Source organism: Colletotrichum siamense, assembly GCF_013390195.1.
Source record: "Colletotrichum siamense strain Cg363 chromosome Unknown KSG_Cg363_contig08, whole genome shotgun sequence".
In the NCBI taxonomy this organism is placed as follows: Eukaryota; Fungi; Ascomycota; class Sordariomycetes; order Glomerellales; family Glomerellaceae; genus Colletotrichum; species Colletotrichum siamense.
This window is the reverse complement of record NW_023501021.1, coordinates 648234-672052: the sequence shown is the minus strand read 5'-3', so window position 1 is coordinate 672052 and position 23819 is coordinate 648234. Positions and strand designations below refer to the sequence as shown.

Below are 23819 nucleotides of genomic sequence, written 5' to 3'. Positions count from 1 at the left end.
ATTCTGTTGGCTATAGCAGGTAGCGAACGCAGGATAATTCCTGAGGCAACCGCTGCGCGTGATGTGCAGGCGGTACCTGGCAGCTCGAAGCTTTCCGACGAACACTCTACGTCTCGGAAACCTTCACAATCTTACATCCATATTTGGAAATAATGTCAAATTTTCGTAACTCATCCAATCGACCCGGCTTCCTTCGAAAGTTACCAAACATCTGGCCCCAAATCGTCTCTACTCTCAGGCACAAGACACGAGCCTGGCGCTAAGCCACGCTAGAATATCAGGGACTACGCATGTGGCTGGCACCATTATTAGCCCACGCGCCAGGCTAGCTTAGAATCATCTGTCCTGTGCAGTAGTGCAGGCGCCGATCAGGTCAAGCTTGTTGTTCTCGTTACGGACATCGTCCAAGTATGGAGGTTCCCGAGCCGGCAGCCTGGGATGTGGGGATGGGGATCGACTCTAGAAGCCGTGAAGCCGGCATTGTGCAGTCCGGTCCCATTGAGTATCCGATCTGGACTCGAGTTATGATGAACTCGAGCCTCCTTCGAACAGGTATATAGCTCAAACATGCTCACCCCGTTTCTTGGCTTTTGGATTCATCATCAGTCACTCACTCAGGCTCTTGACTTCATTCTTTCTTTGGTCTCTACTTACATTCGTTTCTTCTGATCCACATTAGTGCGCCGCCAAGATGGTCGCCATCAAAGACCTTATGAAAGGCAGCCTTAAGTGGCTATTCACAGTCCAAGCGGCTTTGCGGCAGGACAAGACAAACGGGTACGCTGCCTCACTCTTTATTGAATGACAATAAGCTTCGTCTAATGCTCTAAACAGAAAGTGCGTCCTCGGCACACCGAATGCCCCCAAGCTTCCGAACTTTTTGAACAACAACCCTTTGCCCAACGGCTTCCCGTGGGGCCCTCTGACAGCCGACGGCACGAACTACTACAAGCAGTGGCCCAACACTGGCGTCGTCCGCAACTACGACTTCACCATCAGCCGAGGTGTCATCGCCCCCGATGGATATGAGCGTCAGGTCCTCCTGGTGAACGGAGCTTACCCCGGCCCCACCATTGAGGCAAACTGGGGAGACTGGATCCAGGTCACGGTTCACAACAACATTGACAACAACCCCGAGGGTACCTCCCTGCATTGGCACGGATTCCGTCAGCAGAACACCCAGTGGGAAGACGGTGTCCCTGCCATCAGCCAGTGTCCCATTGCCCCCGGCAAGAGCTACACCTACAAGTTCCAGGCATGTATACCCACCACCCACGCGAGATTCTCCCGACTGTGAGATGCCCTAGTACTGACAGCCCACCTTAGGCTACCCTCTACGGAACCTCTTGGTACCACTCTCACTACTCTTCTCAGTATGCCGGTGGTCTTACCGGCCCCATCGTGATCTACGGCCCTGGAAAGTCTGCCTACGACATTGACGTCGGCCCCGTCTTCCTTTCTGATTGGTACCACAAGCAATACTTCGACATTATTGAGGATATCCTGACTCCTAATGCCTCCGGCTTGGTCTTCTCTGACAACAACCTCATCAACGGCAAGGGCAACTTCAACTGCTCCACTGTTGCTGCTGGAGACAAGACTAAGTGCACGAACAATGCTGGTATCTCCAAGTTCAAGTTCCAGACCGGCAAGACCCACCGTCTCCGTCTCATCAACTCCGGTGCCGAGGGTACTCAGCGTTTCTCCATCGATGGACACACCATGACCGTCATCGCCAACGATTTCGTCCCCGTCGAGGCCTACGACACCAAGGTCGTCACTCTCGGCATCGGCCAGCGCACTGATGTCCTCGTCAAGGCCAACGCCGGAAACTCCAGGAGCTCTTACTGGATCCGCAGCAACCTCACCAGCTGCAGTCTGGCCAACCAGCCTCTTGGTATCGCCGCTCTCTTCTACGACCAGGCGGACCAGAACCAGAACCCCACCAGCACTGCCTGGGACGTTCCCGACCCAGGCAACTGCGCCAACGACGATCTTGCCATCACCAAGCCAGTCATGAAGCTTACTCCCCCTACCCCTAGCTACGTCAAGACCATGGAGATCCAGGTCACTCGCAACGCTTCTGGTATTGTTCAGTGGACTCTTGACGGCGAGGACTTCCGTGGCGACTTCAACAGCCCCACCCTTCTTCAGACCAACAAAAACAACCTCACCTATGCTGCTGACTGGAACGTCAAGAACGTCGCCAACAACGGTAGCGTTCGTGTTATTGTGAGCAACAACAGCCCTGCAGCGTAAGTACCTTCTTATACTCCCTAGAATTAACTGGAAACTAATGGGTTCTTAGTCACCCTATGCATCTTCACGGCTTCAACATGTACATCCTCGCCGAGGGTGACGGCCTGACCTGGGACGGAACCATTACCAACCCCACCAACCCCCAGCGTCGTGACGTCCAGCAGGTCCGCGCCAACGGCCACATGGTCATGCAGTTCGACGCCCAGGAGAACCCTGGTGCCTGGCCCTTCCATTGCCACATCGCCTGGCACGCATCTGCTGGTCTCTTCTCTCAGTTCATCGTCCAGCCCGATAAGATCAGACAGTTCCAGATCCCATCCAAGGTTGACCAGGTTTGCAAGGACTGGAGCGCCTGGACCAGCCGCAACATCCCCGATGTCATTGACAGCGGTCAGTAAGGGGCTAATTTTTACTTCTTGTTCATATGTACCAATCTGTTTGTAATTGTCTTTTTCATTTCGTTTAGGCATTGCGAGCTGTAGATCTTGCATTTGGCGGGCCCATTGTATTTAAGTAGTGGAGAGCATACATAGCATTTTCAATAAGAGTACATACTCTCCCAAATCCCAAGTCTTTACTGACGTGACGAGATGTCCTTGGCATGATGTTTCTCTCAAGAGATCCTAGCAGCCGGGTAGTATAGTCTCAGTACGAAAACAATTAGATTCTGAGAGGTGTGATGTCTATCATACATGGTCATACAGAATTACGTTCCATCACACTTGTATTTGCGACTACCTTCTTGGGTGCCCAATCAGCCTCAAGTTGTCGCGCCCACGCCCCCCATCACACAATACAAATACATGCAAGACGCCTCCTGCTTGCATTGTTAAAAGCCGGACTACTTGAGGAGCCATTTCTGTTCGAGGCCTTTTTTAATTCGGGGCCTTATACCCGTTCAAGTCCCGCACAAGGCTCGCAAAGCTGTCTTGGAACAAGAGCATAGCGTAAACCCGGTGAAAGACAAGTGCAAATTCGGGGGCAAAGGGCTTGTTCACAGTAGGATTGCATGACAAGCTCTCGAATACCACCCGAATTTCGTCCGATCGATTCGAGTTTCGTATAACACTAAACCTATGAGCGCCTGCAAATCGGCCTTGGTCGCTGCCGTAGGCGAAGTCGATGCTGCTCCTCGTACTGGGACCGTCCCCAGCGTCCTTATCCTCGTATTGAAGCTCGATGTTGCAGACTTGAAACGCGCCAAACAACAACGAATGCAATGTAGGAAGCTTTAGGGAAGAAACTCCCGAAACTGTCCAGACTCTTCGAAGTTCGGAATTTGTTCCCACGCCTTTTTGATAATCAGCTATACTCGGAAGACAAAATCTCCTGACTCACCTTCGAAACCAGTGAAATCCCGCCCGATGGCTGCCAGCACTATCCTCTCCGGCGCAAAGACTTTACCACCGAAGAAGCCATGCGTGAAGGCCGCCAAGATCCGTTCGTCTGTTACTTTACTTGCGTTCTTCGGTAAGGTCAAGTCCACGTATCGTGAATCGGATGTCGAGACATGGTTTCTCGGGTTGACGATGTCTTTAATGGTTGAAGATTGGCAATATGCATCAGAGATGCCGTTGTCGCTATGTATTCGACGTCTGTCGACGACACGGATCTGATTGTACACTTCCCACGCGTGCTTGAGGGCGAAAATGGTTGGTACGGCGACCACAACGCCAACCATGCTCCTGGCGCTCATCACATGCGTTGAGATCATTGTTACCAACGAATTCTTCTTTGGGTTTTGGATGAATAGGCATCTAGGATTGATGTTTACAGCATTCAGCTAGGCCATTATTTTACAATTATGGGAGTCACACAGCATTCGCGAGTTCTTCCGTCACACACCCGACTCTGCCCGTGTCTTTGGTCAGCACTGGTGTCCTTTCGTTCTAGCGTCTTGTTCCTTGGCGGTCAAAGGCAGTTCATCAGGTATTTAGGCAAATACAGTACGAACGTTTTCAAGAACAGGCACATTGGCTCGACGTGCAAATCATCACATGAAAAGCTCACGATCGGGAGCATGCATGATGCCAAGTGTGGTTTCTTCCGTATCGGTTCAACGGACGGGTCGGGTCCCGGCAGGCGGCGGCTAAGTTCTTTTCCGCTCATCGGTGACTTGGCCCGGGCCCCGCCCCCACTAAAGAAACATCCGGGAGGTTACCCGCCACATGCCGTATCGATTTTCCTCCTCGACGTCAAATGCCGTTGGAGAAGACGTGAACACCAACTTTTCCCATAGCACTGCGTTCAATGTTTTTCCGAGGCCTTGATCACTTGTCTTGTGTAAGCGACGTGTCGCACATCAGGACTGGGTGCTAGGGCGGTCAACGATGCCGCGACGACGACCGAAGCCGACACCATATCCCGGCGTGGCCCGACTCTTTTGAACGGTCGACTGTTTCTCGCGAGCCCAATGTGCTGGAAATCATCTGAAGAGCCATGTCTAATTCATCGTCGTTCGTGTCCACATCACCCGGGACGTCCGCTTGTCATGGCTTCAGCGACAACACCAGTCTAGGGATGTCGCCCCCTCAGTCCTCGCCGCCGACGCCCTGGCGCGGCTTCAGTCCCCGCGCCAAGGGCTACAATCCGGACGCATCCATTGCTCTGGTAGGAATTCGTGGGACTGGGAGATCGACTTTGGCAGTCATGGCATCCGGCGCGCTCGGATTCCGTCTCCTCGACGCAGACCAGCATTTCTTCCAGGTGACAGGTCTTTCGCGGGCGGCTTACAAGGCGGAACACGGTGCCGTGGAATATCGACGTGAGGAATTGAGATTGATGAGGGCAATGCTATTCGATAACCCAACAAGAGCCGTCATTGCATGCGGGCCTGGAGCCGTGGAGGGTACAGGTCAGACCTGGCTATCCGAGTACGCCCAGACTCATCCAGTCATCTACGTCCTACGAGACGCCGAGGAAATCAAAAGACATCTGCGGGTTTGGGATACAGAAGCCATCAGCCGCTTGATATACTTGAGCGGACCAACACATAGGTCGCTTTCCAATTTCGAGTTCTACAATATCTCGGACAGCTACGGCCAGGTAGCTGATCATGTTTCTGGATCCGGCCAGCAGTCTCCAAGGTCTTTAGCCCTCAAGCGGGTAGAGCACGACTTCCTTGAACTGCTGTTCCGCATCACCAACCGCGACCATCACGAATCAGGATTGTACCACGTCAGCCATGGCACGCCATCGTTAGCTCCAGAACACAGACCTTTCACCTACTCCCTGACTTTGCCGATGATGGATCTAGACAACGCTGGACCATTGCTCCGAGATATCAACACGACAGCTGATGTTGCAGAGTTGGTGATATCACTACGAGAGATGCGGGCCAGGTCACCCAACTTCGATGAGCCGGTGGCCAATTTCATCAGCCGGCAGTACTACGCCGTCAAGCGATACACGCGTCTTCCTGTCATATTCAACGTTCAGTTCGACGACTCCTGTCCGCGGCAAGACTTGGTCTACTATCTTCGCCTCATCGATCACGGCCTCCGACTCGCACCAGAGTATCTTTGCGTTGACTTGAGCTGTGGCGAGCAAATTCTCAAAAGCATAATTGCGGCCAGAGGAACGGCGAAGATCATCGGACAATATACCGATAACACGGTCTTGGAACACGGTTGGGACAACCCAGCACTTACAGCCCACGCACAACTTGCGGAACGCTTGGGTTGCGATATCGTACGGATATGCCGAGAAGCTGAGTCGACAACAGACAACTTTGCGGCCAAGTACTTCATTCAGAGCAAATCAGCAGACTTTAAGATTCCGCTCATCGCCTATAATACCGGCCGCCTGGGGCGAATGTCCTGTTACTTGAATCAGGTATTCTCACCAGTAACCGACCCTCTGCTGAGGTCCATCACCTCATCACCTTTGAACGATACCCTCCTCACCATTCAGGAAGCACAAAAGGCTCTGTATTCTTCTTTCCTCCTGGACCCCATGTACTTTGGTATCTATGGCATCAACGTGCTGCAGAGTCTATCGCCGGCAATGCATAACGCTGCATTCGAATCATGCGGAATGCCTCACGAATACAAAATCTTTCAGCACCCTACAGTTAACCACCTGAGACACCTGATATCGGACGAGAACTTTGGAGGAGCCAGTATCACTGCCCCGTTTAAGAAGGAGGTATTTGCACTGGTAGACCTGACAAGCCCAGAGGCGCAGGCCATTGGTGCCGTCAACACGTTGATACCTCTCCGGTCAGCAAGCATCGACTCTCTGATCGACCGAAACAGAACAGGCCCCGTTGCGGCTCTTTATGGAGACAATACCGATTGGATTGGCATTCATACATGCATACGCCAGAATCTCTCCCCCATCAATGGTGTGAAGAGGCGAACGACAGCTCTCGTGGTTGGGGCAGGCGGTATGGCACGGGCTGCGATGTACGCTCTGCTTCGTCTAGGGGTCCGGAACATATTCATACACAACAGAACGCTCAAGCATGCTGAGGAGATGCTAAGGCACTTCCAAGGATATTGCTCAAAAAATGGGAGAGGAAGTCAATCGCGGTCGTCATCCCGAAGCTCGGCGAACAGCGCGGAAGGCACACCTGACAGCACCACCGATATTCCAGCCATGACTTTGCTATCGTCCAAGTCAGATCCTTGGCCAGAGAACTTTGACCGACCTACTATTATCGTTTCCTGCATCTCGACGTTTGCGAAAGACGGCCAACCATCTGCAGACACTAGTCTTCCCGCGGACTGGCTAGCTAGTCCGACGGGAGGTGTTGCCATTGAGGTGAGCATATGCTACAAGTTTCATGATTGACCAACTTCTGACATCGTGTGCAGCTGTCGTACATGCCATTGGAACCCCCATTACTCAAGCAGGTTCGGGAAATGAGCGACCAAGGCTGGATCGCTGTTGACGGACTGAAGGTTCTCCCGGAACAGGGAATCAAACAGTTCGAGCTCTTCACTGCTCGGAAAGCACCTGGGAACATCATGAGAGACGAAATTTTGAAAGCATATAAAGTAAGAGGCGGTAATGGAGCTGAGTGAGCACTGTACATAGCGCGGGAAACTAGACGATTAAGATACCAATATCAATGCATGAATGAGACGATGAATTCCATACAGATGATGTCGTCTATTGGAGGCTGTACTGTCATCGAGCCGCCAGTGAAGGTCTGGCGTCATGGAATGAGCGGAATCCTTGCGAGATGCTTATAATTGATTCTTGAGTTCCACGATCCAGATCCATCAGGATTTCTTTGGAATACAATAAAAAAAAAGTCTTCACTGATGTCAAATCATCCGTCACCTGAGTTGATGTCATGCGGAAATGGCGGAAGATGTCTCTTCCGTTGTAGCAAGTAAGACTTCCCCCGTCAAGGGTCTCGGCGGATGATAGTATGATTTGGCTTGCGGCCATCTCCATCCAGGAATCTAACTCGTCCTCGTTCAGCTTCCACCATATGATTTGAGAGCTTACTGTACAGTTTTGAACAAGCGCTAACGATATCTTACTGGTCAATCTCCGGAAACAACCTACTGAATTCGCTCGATTTTTTGTCGGCAGTCTCTCTTGCCTATCATGACCGCAAATGTCTCCTCCCGGGAGGGACCAACGATGAACTTTTTCATATTCGGGCACAACATCTCCCATACTCTGTCTCCAACGCTGCACAACACTGGCTTCAGGGAGCTCGGCCTACCTCATCACTACCAGATCCACCAGACAGTGAGCGTGGATGATACTGTCAAAGAAATCATCCACCGAGATGACTTCGGCGGCGCCTCCGTCACATTCCCCCACAAGCTTCAGATTGGCAGACTACTAGACTCGGTCACCGACTTCGCCGACAAGATCGGGGCCGTGAACACCGTTGTCGTCGACACTGACCCGACATCCGGGAAGCGGCGATTGGTCGGCGATAATACGGACTGGCATGGCATCAAGAGATGTATAGCGAAGAGCGAACTTCAGGATTTGCAGTCGTCCGCTGCTTTGGTGCTGGGCGCTGGCGGAGCAGCTCGTGCTGCCTGCTTTGCCATCCAAGAGCTTGGGATTTCGGAAGTTCTCATCGTCAACCGCACAGCATCGAAGGCATATGATATGGCGATCAATTTCCCAGGAATCAAGGAAGCTCATGTGTTTGAGACTTTGGAAGAGGCTGTCGCGGACAGACAAAGACGCGGTGCTTCTGCCAAGCCGCTTCGAGTTGGAGTCGCCTGTGTCCCGGCCGATGACTTGGGGTCGGAGAAAGTCCCCGCGGCGCTGTTCTCTGGGGCTGACTCGGGGGTTCTTGTGGAGATGGCCTACCGACCTCAGGTGACAGGAATGATGTTCGTGGCCTCGCTACATGAAGGCTGGAGGGTATTCAGAGGTGTTGATGTCTTGGAGGAGCAAGCCTACGCGCAGTTCGAGTTGTGGACGGGGAGAAAGGCACCTGTGGAGGCGATGAGGGCGGCTATGCAAGCAAAGATTAAAGAAAATGAGCAATCTGCTTCCTCCAAGTAGACGTAGACAGTACATACACAATTTGGGCGCAGTTATAGAACTAGAGTTTTGCGACTTGGGCGCATAATCAATACAGTCGAGTGCATATGATTGAGAGACAGGAGACGATGGCAGAAACCATAATTACACGCAAAATAATGAACACGTAGATAATTTCGGATAGCGAAGTCCCAGAAAGACTAGAACAAGCGAATTAGTCAGGTGTCACTGTGTATTCTACCCAAGAGACCCATTTCGATGATCCCAAGACAGGCCCATTGCTCTATCTGTGCACCAAGCGATCTGGGATGAAGTTTCATAATTCTATCTTAAATATCAATGGCCTTTCCATCAACCCAGTCCTTTGCCTGCCAGTACAGCAGGTCATGTTTTTCGAGATTCCGAGTGCCAACATGCCGACGATGGCCAGGTAAGTCCAGCAATACCTCAACACCCATCGTAAGCTCTTGGAAATACGCAAGATACTTGTATCCAGGAGGATATTTCGATAGCTTCTCCTCGTCTATCTTGGGGAACTTCGCCGGGTTCGTCGGTATCACCTTGTCCTTCTCGTACCAATGCCTCACAAGCCGCGCACCCCATCGGTCGCCCACCTTCTCAAAGAAGAAGCAGAAGCGACAGTCTGCCTCGACATCAAACTCCGTACCGTCAAAGTCGAAACGCTGCGTGATAGTCGCTTTGAGTTTGGTGACAGCACGGGTGGCCTCTGGGTTGATGTCTGTGCTGCAGCCGTGGCACCGGTGCATGATGAATGCCCCTTTATCCATTCCTGCCTTCGACGCCGCAATAAAGTCTGTGAAGGGAACTCGGCCGGACCAGGTCGTGTAGACGTATGCGCCCGGATGAAAAATCGACTCGAAATTTTCCCATTCGCAAGCATCTCTGTGGGGGAATTATAGGTTAGAACAACAATTGGCCAAGTTCGGTCATACAGCTTCATACCTGTAAGATGGCCAACCCTCAGCAAGCTCTCTCAGTTTTAGCCTCTCCAAAACAAGGTGGTCTGGGCCATTGTTGCGAATAGCATTCTGAGGGCGTGAGCCGGCTGGGAGGCTATGCAGATCGGTCATTTTGAAAATGATGTCAGGCTTGCGAGTTGAATAGTTTTCGAGGTATACAAGAACCAATGCCACTCAAAATATTTTCTGGAGGACGCAGGTAGCTTCAAATGTTAGCCTAGCATTGCAACAAGCAATGTCAATAGTGCTTCGCTCCTCGGCAGCATCGGATGAAGCCTTTGCCGCTCAGTGCTCCCGCGCTGCTTCCCCGCGTCCCCGCGTGAGGGGTAGATTGGGAAGCGCTGCCTGTCTTTCACGTCAGGTTAGTATATTTTTGCAGCCATGATACCGGTGGAAAGATCTCACCATAATGAGTAAACCACTTCGTTGGGCATGTGTTGCGGCAGCTTGGCCGTGGTCGTTGTTGTTGGGCCAGCTCGGTCTTGGCTCGGATGCCGGAGCCGAAGATCGGCGCCCTGACGTGAAAGCAGGCAGTGCCGGCATACTTGTTGCGCTTGCATCCCTATCTTTTGAGCTTCTGATTTCTCCCTGCATAAGTGGTAGCTTTGTCCAATTTCTATTCATTCACCTTGCACCGGTTCCAATAGGTGGATGCGGTTCATGCAGGAGAGATCTCGAAGTGCCGACTCTGACACCAATCTGATAATGCCAGCGTACTCGGTGATTATGCTGTTGGCGACAGAACTGGAGGTCGAAATGAACAGGAACCATGACATGCGGCTATACTTGTGCTGTTCGTGGGCCTGGCTTATTCACATATGCTGGATAGATGACTCTGGAGCAGTCGCAGAATAGCGACTGTTCATAACGCCTGTGGCGTCTAGTCTCGGCTTGTCCCAGTCATTCCATCCCATCTTCGCTGAGAAAGTCGCCGACACAGGTGTTCCCAACGCGGAGTATGCGGACATAATTTGGCGTCAAGTGGAGATTGCTGACACTATCGGCCTATTTCTCCGTCAAGCGAAACCCCCTGCTAATAGCACGTAGCACGCTTTCGACGAATCACTGACCCGCGTAGAAATGCTTATTTAAATCAGTCAGGTGTAGCCGTGATTACATATCTCAAAATAGGCCAACGTAAGCGACGACTCGTTAGACTGCTCAGCACAGACGGCGGAGGAGGGCGGCAAAGATCTTAGCCGCCCACACACGTTTATTGAGATACACGCAATATCTACACATTCATGCCAAAAAGGTCCATCATGCGCAGTTCAGGGTATAGTGTAGCAGGGCCTGCCTCCCATAGCGAAACCGAGGCTCTAATCAGGGCTTGATTTGAGTAAGGGACTATCTCTGATCGAGAGCTGGTTCGTCCAATGAAACTTTGCATCCTAAAACCCAGTCTTTCTGGCAGTCTCCTCGATAAACGGTACCCCCTTTAATGCAATTGAGTCCGATTCAGGTCAAGTGGACCTTAGACACTAGCAGCCTCCCCGTCTTGCATCTTCCTGCCCATGGCAACATGCCCGTCGTCCCCATTATGACGATTTGGTGCTCTTCCGCCTTTCGATGGACTTGATCACAAATTTTGATGTCAGCTTCGTAGCTGCGCACAGCATGTCACAATGAGTCCTCTCCGCCGGCACCGGACTTCCGCAGGTGACGATGATCATGAGCGACCTACCAGCACTCGAAAGACGAAACGAGCCAGGACCGATGGTGAAGAGTCCGACGATGTGACAGCCCATGGCAAAACTCGGATGCGAGTCACACGAGCATGCAACGAGTGTCGAAAACGAAAAGATCGTTGCGATGGTGGCCGTCCAGAATGCCGACCATGTCTAGACGCAGGGCGTTCTTGCAGCTATAACCCACCGAAGAAACGTGGCCTACGAACAGGCTATGTCCGAGCCCTAGAAATCCTCTTGGGCATGATTTTCAGCTCGATAGACGAGTCTGATTCCTGGATTTCTGCACTGCTCGATGGCCAAGGCTGGAAGCCGCCCTTCCGTCTGGCAGCCATCGGGCCCACCTTGGCTGATGATGGAGACGCCTGCGAGGGATTCGTCGATGCCTGGAGAAAGACAGAAGCGCTAAAACATATCGAACAGTGGCTTTCTGTTGCGGAACCGTTAGAAAACGACAATGAGGGCAACTCTGACAAATCCTTTGACTCCCGAGTCAAGGAAGCCATCCCTCTCATAACAAAGATTCGAGGCGAACAGGACAGCCAAAACAGCACGACTACTGACATGGCAAGTCCTATGAACACGAGCACTACCTCCCCAGCGCGTAACCCTAGCCAGGATACCGGGACAATTCCCAGCACATCTGACTCCATTGCGCAAGACGCCGAGAACAACATCGATTCAATTCTGATGGCCACTCAAGTCTTCTCGCCCTTGCAAGATACGACAATGCGACAGGAATCTTTGTCTCGGCCCCAGTCTGGACGCTCGGAGCTCCCCGACAACTGGTCCATCTTATTGGATACCTATTTCTCAAACACGCACTCCTGGCTACCGATCTTCCAAAAGCACGAAATACTTAGGCTAGCGTACGTGCTGGAGAGTTGCGATAATCGTTCGAGGACAGCCGACTCAATGTCGCACGGAGACCGGTGCTCACTGTGGGCGGTACTGGCATACTCTTCACACCTTTCCAAGACCGAGGAGCACAGCACAAATGCGGTCGCCCTACACGCTAGGACGAGGCATCTTCTCGGCGAAAAGTTGGAGAAATACGAGTTGGGCCACATCAGAGCTCATATGATTCTTGCATTATTGCACCTGAGTCGCGGCGACAAAACGGCCACATGGCTTGCCGCTGGAAAAGCAACGTATGCCGCCGCGGCCCTTCTCCTAGCCCCCGATACGACGAATACATCGCAAGGCCAACTTGACGAAGGCTCCAAGAGGACTTTGGCATGCTGCTTTGTATTAGAAACTATGGTTGCTAGTTGGTTAGGTACGCGACCGTACTTCAAGCGTTCCGACCTCGCCAAAGTTGGCACGCTAGCGACAGACTCTATGGAAGAGTGGGAACCGTGGCAGATGAGGGACGGACAGGGCCGCACATTCCACTCGCACCACAGCCCGGGACATATAATCAGCACCTTCAACCATCTTGTTCAACTAGCCGTATTTCTGAACGACCTTCTAAGACTGCGCAATCAAGATGGTGAGAATGAGCGAATCCGCAAGCTGGACCGGGCTCTGAAAAGTTGGAGTCAGCAGAACAACCCTCAATGTCAAACATCTTCCGGGGCCGAGGCTTCGCCACAGATGTTCAATTTGCAGCTCATGTTTGCTGGCATCTTCGAGGCCGCGAGAACGGAACACCTACGACTAGCAGGAGACCGTCCTAGCTTTGACATTAATGGCAGCTACGGACGGATGGAAGAGCAACGCATGCTGCTGGAACAACGAATGAAGTCTATGGGAACTTCTTCTACACCCCCAACCGTTGTCATTCTTCTTTGCTGGTTTGAGAGATCGGTGGATGCTCAAGTCAGGGTTCAGAATCACGCCAGGATGAGAATGCAACTCCAGGCGTTGCGGGTGTCCATCTCCACGACAATCGAAAGCTACCTTCAGACCCAAACGCCCCTGAAAGATACTCATGAAAGCGCATCGAATCTTCTTAATGCTGGCAGCATGTCCAATTCCTTCGCCCAGTCGGGTGGACAGTCGACCCAGTCGGCCTTTCATCTGGGGTTTGCAACTCCCGCTAGCTCCGGCCTATCTACCCAGTCTCGAGAATCAAACCCTTCAATCTTCCAAGGGCTGGGCGACCCATACAACCGCAACTCGGTCAGAAACACGCCAATGGGCCAGAGCAATCTCTTAACGACTCAGACTCAAGGGCTCATGTCTCAGCCGCCGTCGATAGGTCCAGATATGAATATCGATCCTCTCTTAGATGCAGTTTCGGCGGAAATGGACGACAATGAGCTTTTCCAAAGCTTAGCTAGCTTGGACTCGGCAGATTGGTCAGTACGTCCTGCCAAGATTATCTTCCGTCTTATCCCTGACAAGTCCGTAGGTCCACAAATCCTCCCGAGTTCATGGAGCATCTTGGCATCCCACGGGGCATTGCTTCAGATCTGCAATCATTCTTTGACAAGGACCCCGGGTGAGATCTTAAAGCCGCTTTTGCTATCAACAAAACTCCCCACGGGGTATTTAGCTCAAGCGCTCTCCAATCGACCGGCATTGAAGCCGGCCCCGCGGGATACGTCAGTGAGGGGCCGGTACAAGGCTCTGCCGCCCGGTGACATCAACCAACCTGACCTTACCCGCCCACGCCACACACAAGTCCACCCTGGTCATTGGTAACCCGAAGGTTCCAACATCGACTGAACACACACAGCACACGCATACCATCTCCAAAGATCGACATTCACCTGCTTCAACCAGAAATCCCCGCGCAGCATCACCATGGCCGAATTCCGCCCTGCCCTGCTCTCTGCCTCCCTAGGCCGTGCCTGGCTTCATGACTTCGACAAGAAGGTAGCTGAAGCCGCCAAGCATGGCTTTGAGGGCATCGAAGTATTCTATGAAGACATCGAGTACCTTGCAAAGAAGCTCCACGATACCGACGAGCCGACCACCGATCACCTCCTCGCCGCCACAACCCACATCCGCAAGGTCCTCGATGACCTGAAGCTGACCGTTATCGGCCTACAGCCATTCCTCTTCTACGAAGGCCTACTAGATCGTGAACAGCACGCCCGCCTAATTGAGAAGATCAAGGTGTGGTTCAAGCTCGCTAAGACCCTCGGCACAAACACCATCCAGATCCCAGCCAACTTCCTTCCCGCGGAGAAGCTGACGGGAGACATGGGCATCATCGTCGGTGACCTCGTTGAGCTCGCGGACTTGGGGTTAAAGGAAGACCCGCCGATTCGATTCGCATACGAGAGTCTCTGCTGGAGCACTCACATTGATACATGGGAAAAGTCTTGGGAGGTTGCCTGTAAAGTCGACCGGCCGAACTTTGGTCTGTGCCTCGACACGTTCAACATCGCTGGCCGCGTGTGGGGAGACCCAGCGTCTCCAACGGGCAAGACCCCCAATGCGGATGCCGATCTCAAAGAGTCGATGGAGAGATTAGTGCGGGATGTCGATTTGGCGAAAGTGTTCTACATCCAGGTTGTCGATGCTGAGCGTATGGAGTCTCCCTTAGTCAAAGGTCACCCATTCCACGTTGATGGGAACCCGGCGCGGATGAACTGGTCTCGGAATGCTAGAGCGTATATCTATGAGACAGATAGAGGGGCTTACCTACCGGTGGAAGACGTGGCTCGGGTGCTGATTGAGAAACTTGGATACAAAGGATGGGTTTCGATGGAGCTGTTCTCAAGGACCATGTCAGAAGAGGGTGAAGGGGTACCGGCAGATCACGCTCGTAGAGGTATCGAGGCATGGAAAAAGTTTGTTCAGCGATTGCAGTTGATCAAATGAATACAAAAGTAGCAAATAATTGCACCAATTCCCTCCTCTGATACGTCACCAAAGACAAAGACGAGGAAGACGACAATGAAGATAGCGAGCACATAGGAAAAGCAGTCGCTACTATAGGGAAAATAGGGGATCACTATGTTAGAGCCATTAGAGCTTTCATTGGTGATGCCGCTGCATATCGAAGAATCAGCCACCAGCCAGCTTCCTTTCTTCACTATCTCTTGTGCTGTAAATTTAGGAGCAAATCAATACGATGAGGTCCAATGAACTGCCCCAAAATGCGATCAATTTAGACTAAAAGTTGATCCCCGGGCTTTTATCGGCAGCCTCCAAGAGAACTTTCCAAGCACCCTCCCCATCCAACTTCTTTACCCTCTCCTCTCCAGCCCAAAGTTTCCATTGCTCCTCAATCTGGTACCCAATTACGTGAGTACCCTCTACACAAGGCCATCCAAGAGACTCCGCCAACTTGATCGTCCGCGTTCTCCTTGGCTTGAAGCACATGTCCAGCAAAACACCCTTCTCGGGTCTTGAGAGGAAGTCTTCCAGGGAGTCCCTCACCGCAAGCTCAGAAGTAGACTTGGGCTCAAAATCCGGCACCGTTCCGACAACGTAGTACGGCGTCTCGAGCTTCTTCGACTCTCCCGCCTTGACATGAAATATCCGCGGCGCTGGTGACAGACGCTGCGAGTCGCGTATCAGATCGCTGACCTCTCCATCATCCCTGTTCAAGACGTAGATGACAGAGGCCTTGAAGTACGTGTGCAGAGCAAAAACGGCCGCGCGACTCGCGCCACCCGCACCGATGATCAGCGCAGGCTTGTTCAGGACTGGTCCCGGCTGGGCTCCCTTTTCAAGCAAACACCCTTTGACTCCGAGCCAGTCTGTGTTCGTACCACGCAGCTTCCGTGCATCCGTAGGGTCGCGGTACATATTGTTGCAGGCACCAATGGTCTCGGCTAGGGTGTCAAGCCCATCAAGCCGGGGCATGATGGTGTTTTTGTAGGGCATCGTGACAACCAGACCTGCCGTGGACTCTTCCCGAGCCAGGTCGAAAAGATCATCAATTGTCGCACATTCGGTCGCGAAAAACGTCCATGGCAAGTTTAGTGACTTGGCTATCGCATTGTGCATTGGTGGTGCGATGGAATGGCCGACGCCAATTCCAACGAGGTGGAGGGTCTTTTCTTCGGAGGTCGACACATTGAATGCCATGATGTACTCGGTTTTGATCAGAGGAAATATTCTCGAAACAATCCTTTGACTCCAGACATCAGAATGTTCCGCGTAGAGGCCTTCTGGGCCGCATCTGAAGTAGCCTCACACGGCTGTAAACTCTACGGCGGCCTGGGCCGGAGAAGATCTTTGCCGCCACCAGCCTAGGCATCCTGGCCCAGTAGTCACCACGTCAAGCACCTCATCATTCTCCCGCTTCTTTCGAAAATACACTCAGTATCATTTAGGCTGGAATTCATGTTTTCTTCCGAAACAGACGGGTCGAGGCGACCTGGCGGAATCTTTTACCGCTCAAATGACAGAGTAGCGCACCACCGGCATTGTAGTTCCAGGCCCAATTAATTCTTCTGCGATTCCTTGAAGCACTCAATTGGCTCCATAGAGTTACCTACTTCCGTCCTCCCCGCCGAGGATAGCATCCCGAGCCGGAGTAACGACAGCCCCACACCGGGCCCTTAGCGGTGGTCCGGGACCCTCTTCTCCGGCGCTGGTAGGGAAACTTGTAACTGCCTTAGGAAGGTTTCTAAATAGAGTGAAAAATGATTAACATTACATTGTACCTATCAATGATCTAGTCTATTTCATATCTCTCTTCTAATCAAAATGATAGGGTCACAACCCTTTACCCTAGCCGTCCAGTCCATCTCAGGTTGTGCCTACTTCCGCTTAACGCCCTGTCCCTTCGGCACCCTCACAAGCCAGTAAAGACCGCAGGCCACCACAATGTTGAAGCCAATATAGACCCAAAGCAGCCCAAAGTTCCTCCACCGGTCGTCGTACCTGATGTTGAAATGCGCAAGGTAATCATCCGTGGTCGCCATGCGACAATACCCGCAAGCGTCCGTCGCCGCTGCATCGACAAGGTATCCTCCAGCACTCTGCACGTACGGCCCAAGAAAATCACCACAAGTCAAATTCGAGGGAACAGGCACCTTCACAATCTCTTTCGACGTGCACACAACCTTTGACCCGTGCAGGCAGGTCGACAACGCTCCGGACGCGAGGTAGGTCATGGGACTGACGTAGTACATGAAGTCACTCCAAATGGCTGGCAGGTCGGCGCGTATGACGCTGATGCCGCAGAAGGACATGCATAGGATGGCGAGGAAGCTTGCCGGTATGCTGGCGAGGTCGGCAGTCTCAATAGCCACGATGGCGAGCTGCGAGAAGGTGCTCGTCCAGAGGAAGAACATCCAGATGAAGAGGAAGACGGTGAAACCGCGTATGCTCACATCGTCGGGAGTGGTGTTCCGGAAGAACCGCGCCGGGTAGTACCAGCAGAAGAAGAATACGACGGCTGCTATGGTGTTCCAGACCATCTCGATGACGACGTTGGAGAGAAGGTATGCTGGATCTATATTAATATGATGATTCAAAGCATGAGAGGGTTGGGCTCACTGGTCCACCGATAGACTCGAGACGGTCTCTCACGGACTTCGTAAAGCGCTCGTTGGGGGATGAACATGGGCATCACCTGCTTGCTGAACTCGTTGACGGTTGTCAAGCACATGAAGAAGGCGTAAAGCTGGTTCTGCAAGCCTTGGAGACTGTTGTCTGACTTGAAGGTGAAGCCGATGTACAGAGCCAGCAGGATGGTGAGAGTGAGCTTCGACCAGATATAGACAGGCGACCGCCAGAAGTGCTTGGCTGTACGGGAGAAGACTTGGACGAACTGCGTCCAGAACGAGGTGACAAACTCGTGCTCTGAGGACGGGTCACCCTGGCTGGTTTGACCTTCTGCCAGCTGGCGGAGGAGACGAAGTTCCTCCTTGACATCTTGATACTCGGCAGAAGAACGCCAGATTTCAAACCAGTTTGGTCCGTCCTCGGAAAGAGTCGTAACCTTGAGCATCCATTCCGCGGGGTTGGCATCAGGAGGACACGGCGGCGCGCCGTTGCGTTCGAGGTATTCAATCATAGTCCTGGCATTGGTGCCAATTTCTGCGTCACTGTCAGCTTATCTTCTTCTATCAACCGGGTGACTAACCTCCAAAGTAAACCGTTTTGCCGCCGCGCTGAAGCAATAGTAACCTGTCGAAGCGGGAGAACAGCATCGCCGACGGTTGGTGTATCGTGCAGAGGACCGCTTGTCCGCTCTTGGCAAGCTTCTCAATCAAATCGCAGATGGCCCAAGATGTTTGTGAATCAAGGCCTGATGTGGGCTCGTCCAGAAATACGAGTAGCTGTGGGCGTGCAGCAAGCTCAACCCCGATAGTCAAACGTTTACGTTGCTCAACGTTGAGACCTTGTCCAGGGACGCCGATCACTGCGTCGACGAAGTCGCCCATGTCAAGCAGGTCAATTACTTCGTCGATATAGGCTAGCTTTGCAGACGTCGGGATCTCCGCGCTCTGCCTGAGTAACGCACTGAACTCCAGCGCCTCGCGAACCGTCATGGTGTCCATATGCACATCCTGCTGCTGCACATAGCCGACACGGTGGGGGAAAGATTTGTCGGTAGGCTGACCGTTGACCATGGTATCGCCGGACAGAACGCCCATCGTCACACGGGTTGCCAAGGCATCTAGCAAGGTCGTCTTCCCTGCACCGGATGCCCCCTATGCCAACGTTAGCATGTCGTCCAGCGTTGGAAGGCAATTGCGCAGGACTCACCATGAGAGCTGTGATGACGCCTGGTTGCACAAAACCGTCAACGTGGTCTAGGATGCGGCGGTCCTGGCCCTTGATCTTGACATCGTAGCAGATATCCTCCCAGTGGAAAATGGGCTTTCCGCCAGCACTTGGTCGTGGTCGGTGCTCGGTTCCTTGCTTCTCTGGACGAGAAAGATGCTCCATCTCGATGACTGTGGTCTCCTTGCGTTGGCTCTCCTCGTCCATGTGGGCCTTGTCGTCAACGCCAGCAGGGGCCTTGCCGCGTCGAAAGACGAGAACCTCTCCTTCGCTCTTGGGTGGCTTGGCGTACTCAGCAGTGATGATGTAGGTGATGAAGAAGAACACAATATAGCCGCACAGAATACCGACGTTCCTGGCGAAGTTGTTAGTTGATAATCGTTAGGGGTGGACGATGTACGCGCCTCCACTTGTGACTGTTGAAGTAGCCGAAAGACTCTTCAATGTATCGGTCGCCATCGATCGCATCTGAGCCAGGAACAGCTCCGACTACAGAGCAGGTTCGTCCGCTGAGGCGCAACTGATCGTAGTCGGGCCCAGATGGCACGAGATTATCGCACTTGAAGGTGCGCCCGTGGAACTCATTCGCCATCAAGGCCTCGAAAGCATAGGACAGGGGGTTGATGTATCCCATCCATCGACTCCAACCTTGCATGTACGAGGTTGGCACGGTGAACCCAGCGTACATCATGACTCCGAGGGTGACAAGTGTGACAGGCACCATAGCCTGGTGTGACGTTCTCGCGAGCGATGCCATGGTTCTGTAAATACCGGACATGGCGAGTAAGACTGCAAACGAGACCAAGCAGAAGAAAAAGAAGGGCCCAGGCTCGCGATTCAAGTTGGCCATGAAATAGAGAATCGAGTTGAAAGTGAGGACATTGGTGATTTTGTAGGGAAGCTCTATAATGTAGCTGGAGATAGCCTCGGCGGATTGGTGATAAAGAGCGTAGCGGTTGTGCTTCTCGACGACGGGTCTTTGTGCATAAAGGGTAAGAACCTTAGCGCTTGTCAGTTCCCTCGGGAATTCCATTGGTGTTTGGGACAAATCAACTCACTTCCATCTCGCTGACGAAAGCATTGAATAATAGCGCGAAGAAAATGATGCCTCCTCGATAGTAGAATGTGCTCGAGTCAGTCTTGAGGTTGAAGAACATGCTTCCCAGCACGAACCCCACGATAATGTTGTACACAAGCGACGAAATCGTAAACCCGGGATCGGCAACCAAACGCTTCCAGCCCCGCCAAAGACAGAGCCTCACTTGGCGAGGGTACGTGATCATGTACGGAGACTTCATTCGTTGCATGGGACTTCTTTCGGCTTTGATGCTCTGCTGAAACTCTTCAAGTCGGTCTTTGGCCGGGTGGGTCTTTTCGTAAGCTTCAATGGCAGTCATGAGAGCTGCTCGGTCCGGCGATGCTTTCCATCTGGCTGCAAATTCGTCCGGAGTTCGAGGCGTCATGTTCTCATACCCGGGTCTGATGCGTCGCTCACTTGGAGATGTCATGGAGGTGAGGAAGTCGGGGGTGGTTTGCCTCTCGGGGCCTATAGTTGCTCAGTTAGTTCGATGGATTTGGGAAGTTGAACGGATCATGTAGGCTTACACATAAATCCCATGTCTTCGAAATACGATTTCGCTCGTTCAATCCTTCCAAAGTAAATCTGGCGGCCTTCGTAAAGAGCCGTCACTTTGTCGAACAACTGCATTTTATCAGCACAATGACCCGAGATTGATATGGCAGGCTTCGGGCTTACATCATAAGCAGACTGCGGCGCCTGATAAATGGCCACCACGGCTGCCACATTCAACAAGTCTGCTTGCGTCCGGAGATTCTGACAAAAGGCAATAGCATTGCCGCTATCGAGGCCGCGAGTGCTGTTGTCCCAACACTGGAATTTGGCACCTGTCAGAGCAGCCTCGACGATACACTCCGTTGCGTTGACAGCGTCCACCCCGCAGTTTTTAGCCCGAAAAAGGCAAAAAAAGGGGCTTTTTACCGAAAAACCACCAAATCGCCCTAAACTTCACGTTTTAATACCTCTATGCGTACGTAATGCGCGTAAATAAAAAATATATCAATCGATAGCCCTCGATTAGGTGATTATAATGATATCTTTTTTATTCTCGCGCATTACGTACGCATAGAGTTATCTAAGTGTGAAGTTAAGGCTAATTTTGAGGGGTTTTTTAAGCGGACAGTTCAACGCAACGCGCCGGGGGTTTCGTTTTTTCTTTTTAGCGTTGCGTTAAGTATCCGCTAACCTAGAAACCCCCTTAAAACCCCCTAAACTTCACACTTAGATAACTCTATGCGTATATAATGCGCGAGAATAAAAAAGATATCATTATAATCACCTAATCGAGGGCTATCGATTGATATATTTTTTATTTACGCGCATTGCGTACGCATAGAGTTATTAAAACGTGAAGTTTAGGGGGTTTTAAGGGGTTTCTAAGCTAGCGGAAAATTTTCCTTCCGGGTCAAACTTGGGGGCGGACGCTGTCAACGCAACGGAGTGTACTGACTCGCTTCCGCTCGCCTCCCGAAACCCCACGCACGAAATCATCGCCGACCTTCGTGTTGATCGTGTGTGAAATACCAAAGGCAGCCATGAGTACATCCCGCATGATGCGAGCATACTGCTTGCTCGTGAGACTGGCTGGGACATTCGTTGGAACTCGGGCTCTTGAGGCAAATTCCAGAGTGTCGCCAACTGTGAGAGGGGCCAGGTGCACGTCAACCTCGGCATTATATAGTACGTCGCCGCGGAACCAGTCGTGCATGTACCTGGGATTGATGCCTACACGATGTTAGTTGATGCCTTACATCGATTAGTCCCGACTTACCTCGAAAGTTCATGTATGAATCTGTTGAAACATTGAGTCCTTCAGTCTGACCAGCAAGTGTCTTGAGCAATGTCGAGCAGCCCGATCCAGGTGGGCCAAGGGCAAGAAGCATCTCACCAGGCTCGACAAGGCCCTCGAAGTCTTGCAAAATGTCGATCCTTCCCTTCGTTCTACCAGTCGCAAGCCCAACAAGATTTGTTGCTATACTCAGCGCGATGTTGCCTGTGCGTTTTTGGTATTGGGTACCGGTGCTGTATCCGAAGACGTTGAGGTTCTTGAAGGCAACCCCCGTCAATCTGCTTGGTGTTGACGCAGGGTCTGACTCGTACAGGCTTATGAAGGCTCTCGTCCACGCTGCAGAGTCAAAATTAGGGGATGACGGGTCCAGATGGCTGTTTATTGGCGGGTTGAGAACGTCATCTTGAGCATGGAGACTTTGTGGTCTGGAGGTAGCTGTGACTTGGCGTGCAAGATTCTCAATCTGTCTGTGCATGTCGTCGGTGATTGTTATTTCTGAGAGGTCAGACGCCCTGGCGTTTGAGACCTGAAAGTGATCGACCTCCTCTGATGGATGCATGGTTGCCCCCACTGATGAAGAGTTGACGTGGGGGTTCGTTCGAGGTTAGGAGTGTATGTGTTGCAGTTGCGGGAGTAAGGTTTACAAAGTGAAAGCAAACGTAACTTGGTCAGTTGAGTTGGTCTAAACGTCAGTTGGATTGATTCAATGCTGCCATCTGATTTCATGAAACCATAAACACTTATACCAACCGTTCTGAACATGGGACCGATCCTGCCATCTCGGCCGTCCGCGGTGACCGGCATTGAGAGCATCGCTCACGGGCCAAGACCCCGACAATGGCAGAAGCTCAACGAGTGTGTAAAGCCACACAGGCATCAAGTTCCCATAGGACTTCAACCCTGGAGCCTTCAACCTTTTTCAGCCCCTTTGGCCACGTGGTGTCATAAAAGAGAGCGGACCGGCCCCACGCGGTTCGGACGGCCGCGGATGGCCGATGGACAAGCGGTTCATCCAACTTGTGGGTCCACGCAGAATCAACGCCACGAAAGGCGGACCAACAACGGGAGAAGTTCTAGACTCGCGTCTCTGCGTATCGTGTACAAGCATTCAGCTAGTCTTGTCTATGTTTCCTTGTGCGAGGAAATTCTTCGGAAATCCATCCCTCCGAAGTTGCGGTTGTGTTTCTGTCACTTGGTCATTCCGTCTCCGTTGGCGCTATTGATGCTCCCACACAACGGGTGCTTGGAATAACTCAAGAGCAGTCTCCTCCGTAAGGATTCCAAGTGGGGTCCGCCCGGGGTCATCGAGAAGCCAGTCTTCCGAATTTGGATACTTAGCCGCCAGGGTTGTGTCTCGCCCGAGTGGCCTCTTGTTTCCTTCTTTTTCGCAGCAGCTTTGCAGACCCATCCCCGTTCAAAATGCCAACCGTCATTCGGCCGCATCCCGAAATTGTCGGTAAATGTACATACACGCCATCTCCTAATCGAGGCTTCTTCAAGGAGATTTCGGCCGAGGATCAATCTCGGGAATCGGTCCAAACGTCCATGTCCGATGCAGATGACGGCACTATTGTAGCCTGCGAAAACGGTTTCGTTTACTCAGTGCTCCGTGCCTGGCAGCAGCACCTACACCTCAAGCTGCGGCCCGATGATGTCTGGCTAGCCGTGCTCGTCCAATTCAGCTTCTTCATTAATGGACCTGGGGTGTGATCTTCTCCCCAGTACTGGGCTCTAGTACGAGGCACCTCTAGTATAGGGTTATTCTCTAATATAACAGAAGCCTGGAAAAACCTCATTTTTATACGCTTAACTTTTCTAAGTATTAATTTATTATTAGTAGTAAGGGGACCTTAGTATAACACTTTAATAGTAGAGTTATATAAAAAATAACTATATACCCTTTTCTCTAGTAT

At 52.0% G+C, this 23819-nt stretch overlaps 9 protein-coding genes across 9 annotated transcripts; 5 read left to right on the top strand and 4 right to left on the bottom strand.

The window, feature by feature from the left end:
* Nucleotides 1–691: 691 nt before the first annotated feature.
* ptaK-0 (oxidoreductase ptaK) lies at nucleotides 692–2657 on the top strand (the record flags this gene model as incomplete). Its single annotated transcript, XM_036643655.1, has 5 exons — nucleotides 692–777; nucleotides 835–1259; nucleotides 1327–1349; nucleotides 1375–2255; nucleotides 2309–2657. 5 exons carry the CDS (start codon nucleotides 692–694, stop codon nucleotides 2655–2657), a joined length of 1764 nt encoding a protein of 587 aa, XP_036491146.1.
* A 477-nt stretch (nucleotides 2658–3134) lies between these two features.
* On the bottom strand, nucleotides 3135–3973 carry CGCS363_v011805 (uncharacterized protein; the record flags this gene model as incomplete). The annotated part of the gene is made up of 2 exons (XM_036643654.1): nucleotides 3135–3550; nucleotides 3598–3973. 2 exons carry the CDS (start codon nucleotides 3971–3973, stop codon nucleotides 3135–3137), a joined length of 792 nt encoding a protein of 263 aa, XP_036490971.1.
* A 725-nt stretch (nucleotides 3974–4698) lies between these two features.
* qutR (Quinate repressor protein) lies at nucleotides 4699–7286 on the top strand (the record flags this gene model as incomplete). The annotated part of the gene is made up of 2 exons (XM_036643653.1): nucleotides 4699–7023; nucleotides 7077–7286. 2 exons carry the CDS (start codon nucleotides 4699–4701, stop codon nucleotides 7284–7286), a joined length of 2535 nt encoding a protein of 844 aa, XP_036490970.1.
* A 535-nt stretch (nucleotides 7287–7821) lies between these two features.
* On the top strand, nucleotides 7822–8748 carry CGCS363_v011803 (Pentafunctional AROM polypeptide; the record flags this gene model as incomplete). The annotated part of the gene is made up of 1 exon (XM_036643652.1): nucleotides 7822–8748. The coding sequence occupies one exon, from the start codon at nucleotides 7822–7824 to the stop codon at nucleotides 8746–8748; it is 927 nt and encodes a 308-aa protein (XP_036491151.1).
* A 308-nt stretch (nucleotides 8749–9056) lies between these two features.
* Nucleotides 9057–9818, bottom strand: CGCS363_v011802 (PEP2-like protein; the record flags this gene model as incomplete). The annotated part of the gene is made up of 2 exons (XM_036643651.1): nucleotides 9057–9630; nucleotides 9691–9818. The coding sequence occupies 2 exons, from the start codon at nucleotides 9816–9818 to the stop codon at nucleotides 9057–9059; spliced, it is 702 nt and encodes a 233-aa protein (XP_036491150.1).
* A 1514-nt stretch (nucleotides 9819–11332) lies between these two features.
* On the top strand, nucleotides 11333–13845 carry qutA (Quinic acid utilization activator; the record flags this gene model as incomplete). Its single annotated transcript, XM_036643650.1, has 2 exons — nucleotides 11333–13698; nucleotides 13752–13845. 2 exons carry the CDS (start codon nucleotides 11333–11335, stop codon nucleotides 13843–13845), a joined length of 2460 nt encoding a protein of 819 aa, XP_036491149.1.
* A 301-nt stretch (nucleotides 13846–14146) lies between these two features.
* qa-4-1 (3-dehydroshikimate dehydratase) lies at nucleotides 14147–15172 on the top strand (the record flags this gene model as incomplete). Its single annotated transcript, XM_036643649.1, has 1 exon — nucleotides 14147–15172. The coding sequence occupies one exon, from the start codon at nucleotides 14147–14149 to the stop codon at nucleotides 15170–15172; it is 1026 nt and encodes a 341-aa protein (XP_036491148.1).
* Nucleotides 15173–15466: 294 nt separating this feature from the next.
* On the bottom strand, nucleotides 15467–16387 carry qa-3-1 (Quinate dehydrogenase; the record flags this gene model as incomplete). The annotated part of the gene is made up of 1 exon (XM_036643648.1): nucleotides 15467–16387. One exon carries the CDS (start codon nucleotides 16385–16387, stop codon nucleotides 15467–15469), a length of 921 nt encoding a protein of 306 aa, XP_036490975.1.
* Nucleotides 16388–17064: 677 nt separating this feature from the next.
* On the bottom strand, nucleotides 17065–22465 carry ZRA1-2 (ZEB2-regulated ABC transporter 1; the record flags this gene model as incomplete). Its single annotated transcript, XM_036643647.1, has 10 exons — nucleotides 17065–17756; nucleotides 17807–18349; nucleotides 18396–18966; nucleotides 19022–19394; nucleotides 19450–20039; nucleotides 20098–20585; nucleotides 20645–20741; nucleotides 20796–20930; nucleotides 21601–21842; nucleotides 21889–22465. 10 exons carry the CDS (start codon nucleotides 22463–22465, stop codon nucleotides 17065–17067), a joined length of 4308 nt encoding a protein of 1435 aa, XP_036490974.1.
* Between the last annotated feature and the right edge of the window lie 1354 nt (nucleotides 22466–23819).